The sequence below is a fragment of the Microtus ochrogaster genome, linkage group LG7_11 (assembly GCF_000317375.1).
Source record: "Microtus ochrogaster isolate Prairie Vole_2 linkage group LG7_11, MicOch1.0, whole genome shotgun sequence".
In the NCBI taxonomy this organism is placed as follows: domain Eukaryota; kingdom Metazoa; phylum Chordata; class Mammalia; order Rodentia; family Cricetidae; genus Microtus; species Microtus ochrogaster.
Window position 1 is genome coordinate 10,041,400 of NC_022032.1, and position 4,707 is coordinate 10,046,106.

The 4,707-nt window shown below is 47.1% G+C and overlaps 1 protein-coding gene across 1 annotated transcript in view; it reads left to right on the forward strand.

Moving 5' to 3' along the window:
• Nucleotides 1-1,646, forward strand: part of Mboat4 (membrane bound O-acyltransferase domain containing 4) — an 8,133-nt gene extending 6,487 nt beyond the window's left edge. Inside the window, exon 3 of the mRNA XM_005362518.2 lies at nt 680-1,646. Within this exon, the coding sequence (XP_005362575.1) occupies nt 680-1,646 (967 nt within the window). The remainder of the gene's footprint in view (nt 1-679) is intronic.
• Nucleotides 1,647-4,707: the final 3,061 nt, after the last annotated feature.

A 4,707-nucleotide genomic window follows, 5' to 3' on the forward strand; every position in this document is an offset into this window, starting at 1 on the left:
GCCTTATTTTTTTTAATGTGGGTCCTGGGAACTGAACTCAGAATATCAAGTGCCTTAACCCACTGAACCATCTTTCCAGCCCTATAAAACTATTCTAAGATATTATAGCCAGGAGGTGGAGAGAAGACTCAGTGGTTAATACTTGTTAACCTCAGCGGCCGCTCTTGCAAACAGACCCAGATCCAATTGGCAGCACCCACATGACAGCTTACAGACATCCATAACTCCAGTTCCAGGGGCTCTGATGCTCCCTTCTGGCCTCCTCGGGCACATAAGTATTACACAGACTTACATGCAGGCAGCACATCCATACACATAAAAATAAAAATTTAAATACATTATATATATATGATAGCCAGTCAGATATGGTGGCACAATACTTTCATTCCCAGCATTCAGAGACAGTCAGGAGTAGCCCTGGGAGCTCCAGTTCAGTCAGAGCTACAAGTGAAACCCTATGTCAAAAAATTATCGTCAATATTTTTCATAGTATTCCTCATCATTTTTTTTTCCCATTTCTAACCAATGAGTACTGCTTTTGCCCTGGACTAATGTGTGTGTGGTTCTAAGAGTCTTTGTGGAGTATGATTTGCTATGAGATCTGTAGGCAGGTCGGGCCAGGAGCAAGAGAATAAGTCCGGTGTGGCTTCCAACATGTATTAATTTAAATCTCTTTCAGATTCTACGTCGCTCTTTCTTCCCTCATGCTCTTGACGCAGAGAGTCACGTCGCTCTCACTGGACGTCCGTGAGGGGAAGGTGGAGGCAGCCTCAGGCGGCATGGGGAACAGAAGCTCTTTGTCTGAGTGCCTAAGCAAGGCTTTGCCCTACTTCAGCTACTTGCTCTTTTTCCCTGCCCTCCTGGGAGGCCCCCTGTGTTCCTTTCAGAGGTTTCAGGCTTGCGTGGAAAGATCAAGCCCTTTGCAGCCAGGTCTCTCTTTGTGGGCTCTGACCTGGAGGGGTCTGCAGATCCTCGGGCTGCAGTGGCTCAAGGTGGCGCTGAGGAGGGTGGTGAGCGCAGGAGCCGGGCTGGACGACTGCCAGCAGCTGGAGTGCATCTACGTCATGTGGTCCACAGCTGGGCTCTTCAAACTCACCTACTACTCACACTGGATCTTGGACGACTCTCTCCTCCATGCGGCGGGCTTTGGGTCTGAAGCTGGCCAGAGGTCTGGGGAGGAGGAGGGATACATCCCCGACGGGGACATATGGACTCTGGAAACTACCCACAGAATCTCCTTGTTTGCGAGGCAGTGGAACCGGAGCACGGCTCGGTGGCTCAGGCGGCTCATCTTCCAGAACAGCCAGCGCTGGCCGGTGCTGCAGACTTTTGCCTTCTCTGCCTGGTGGCACGGGCTCCACCCTGGACAAGTGTTCGGTTTCCTATGCTGGTCTGTGATGGTGGAAGCCGATTATCTGATTCACACTTTTGCCAGTGTATGGATCAGCTCCTGGTCCCTGCGGCTGCTCTATAGAGCTCTCACTTGGGTCCATACCCAGCTCATCATCGCCTACATAATGCTGGCCGTGGAGGGCCGGAGCTTTGCCTCTCTCAGCCGGCTGTGTTGTTCTTACAACAGTATCTTCCCCGGGGTGTATTGTGTTTTGCTTTTGCTGTTAGTTAAGAGAAAACAGAAACGTAACTGAAATCTTTCCTCTGCCTTCCATTTCATTCAGCCACGAAACAGAGGATGTCTTGATATTAATGTACTTCAATTTTTTTTTTCAAGATAAAAGTTTTAAAGTATTGGATGGATAAATGTGATGGCTGGCCACAGACATGTACTCTCTGGCTGTGGTGGCTTGAATAAGAATGGCTCACATAGGTTCAAACGGACATGCTTAGGGCGTGGCACTATTTGAAAGGATTAGGAGGTGTGGTCTTGTTGGAGGAAGTGCATCACCAGGAATGGGCTTTGAGGTTTCAAAAGCCCAGGCCAGGCTTAGGCTTTTTTCTGCTTGCCTGTAGATCAGGATGTAGGCCTCTCAGCTCCTCCTCCAGCACCATGTCTGCCTGCATGCTGCCATGCCTCCTGCCATGAAGATAATGGACTGAGCATCTGAACTGTAAGCCAGCCCTAATTAAATAGTTTCCTTTATAAGAGTTGTCATGGTCATGGAGTCTCTTCACATCAATAGAACAGCGACTAAGACACTAGATTTAACAGGCTATTCTGTTGCTACTGGGGTGTGAAGCAGAGAAGCATATGGACTTACTTTTCCATAAAAGTAAGTAGGGACGGCAGCTCACAACTCAAACAGCAAACCAGAAAGCTGGCAGGTCCAGCATTACCTTTTCCTAACAACCCTTTTAAGAAAATACTGAGGCGTCACCTGAAAACTACCTTCAACTCTTTGGGGGACATGACCCCATTGGGGTCCACACAGTGAGACCCCGCCTTAAACAGACTTTTGCCCCACAAAGCAAAAGTGACAAAACTCAACCATGTCCTATTACTCTGTCCCACAAACTCATTGCCAGCCACAAGTTTGAAAAATTTAGTCTATGTGGCCATCCAAATTCTGAAAATGTCTCTTACATCCCAAGAGACTGGGACGTTTGCTGGACCTCACAGCTGAGTTAATAATACACCTTGAGATCACTGCAGACTTATGTGGGCTCTCTTACTGTATACTTAGACTGTTGGTTTAACCTGCCTTTAAGAGGACAATGTAACAACCAACTTTATTTGCCCTGGACTTCCCGCGTAGCCAACTTTTACAACCTAAGATAATGAGTAGCTGTAATCTTAAATTATATGCTCTTCTGTGTCCTTGACCTAGGTAATGCGGGTGTTGTCAAGTGCTGAAAGCAGCTCTCTTAGAGTTTCTATCGCTGTGATGAGACACCAGGACCGTGGCAACTTTTAAAAAGGAAACATTTAACCGGGGCTGGCTTACACCAGGTTCGGAGGTTTAGTCCATTACAGTTATGGTGGGAATTGTGGTATGCAGGCAGACATGGTGCTGGAGGAGCCTAGAGTTCTACATCTGGATCTTCAGGAGGCAGGAAGAGAGAGTGACAAGCTTGAGCTTCTGAAATCTCAAAGTTGAGAGAAATCTCTTAAGATCTACCATAAACATTGACAACATCCATTTATTGGTTGATAATAATACTTGCTATCTGGATCAGCTGGGAGCCAGAGACTTAACCCCTGTTAAGTGTTTCTGCAGATTATCCCATTTGTTCCCTGTGGGCAAAGCCCTTTGTCAGGGACAGACACAAACAAAACAGACGGATACACAGGACAGGCTCAGACACAGCCTCAAGGGACAGACAGAGGACAGAAAACGTAGAGCAGGAAGCTCTCCAAGAGGAGGTGCTTTTCTTCTTTCCCTAATGAGACAGCAATGCATTACTGGTAACCTGAAGCCAGTCACTAATGTGTTTAATCCACGCTGGACTAAACTTGGAAATTTGGATAGAAAAATAGAAAGGCTCTTATCATTCCCAGAGGAGAAAAAGTGGAAAACCAACCTGTGTTGATTATTGCGTCATCTAGGTTCAAAGCAGAGCCATCTGGGAAGAGGGACCCTCAGCTGAGGAGCTGTCTCCATTAGGCTGGATGGAGTGTGGTCTCGTCTGTGTTCCTGAGCTGTAGAAGAAAGCAGGCTGAAAAAGCCATGGAAGCTAAGCCTGTCTGCAGCACGCCTCCATGGTCTCTGCCTTGAGTTCTAACCTCAACCTCCCTCAGTGACAGACTGAAGTAAGGTTTTTGAAATAAGCCCTTTCCTCCCCAAGTTGTTTCTGGGGAGGAAAACAAAAATAAAATCAGCAACAGAAACCAAATTAGGATACCACCAAACACTTAGTAACTACTTACATAGTTGCCGAAACCAAAGCCCGACTGAAATGTAACAAAGGGAGAGAGACCGCCCGCAGGAGGCAAACACAGTCTCTGTAAGAATTGTAGGCAGCTGTCCTTCCTTCCTTCCTTCCCCTGGCTCACCCTAACAAACGTTTCTTATGTTCAACATATACCCACGCATGGTATCAGAACCTCCAACGTAGCCAGGAAGTAACACCACATCTGTGGGCACCTGGACTATATATAATTACTCTTTTTTTTCTTTAAAAAACAAAAGGCATGTGTTGTGTTCACAGGCATATGTGTGAGTACTGGGTATCTTCAATTGTTCTCCGCTTTATTGTTTGAGACATGGTCCCTCACTGGACCGTGAGCTCAAAGGTTCAGCTAGATTGGCTGGCCAGCGAATCCAGGGATCCCCTTGCCTCTGCCTTCCCAGCACGGCTGTTCCTTCCCAGCGCGGCTGTTCCCTGCTTTCATGTAGGAGCGGGTGATTGAACTCGGGTCCTGATGCTCGCTCCCCAAGCACTTGACTTAATGAGTTGTAGCTCCAGCCTGACTTTTCTTTAAATTGGCTTTATGTCAACTCACTTTTTCTTCACACTGTTGGATGGTTTTGAGAAACCATCTCACTGTGCAGCCCACTTTAGACTCAAACCAGACAGCCCACTTTAGACTCAAACCAGGACCCCCTGCTTCCATTTTCTGAGCACTGGGGTTACAAGCCTTATCGCCATGTCCAGTGCACTAATTTTAATCCATTCTAGTACACGCTAAAAGAAACATATGCTTGTTTTAGCTAATTTTCTGAGAAATCACCACACTGACATCCAAAGGAGCTGTACCAGCTTGCATTCCCACCAGCAATGCAGAAGTGTTCCCTTTTCCCCACAACCTCT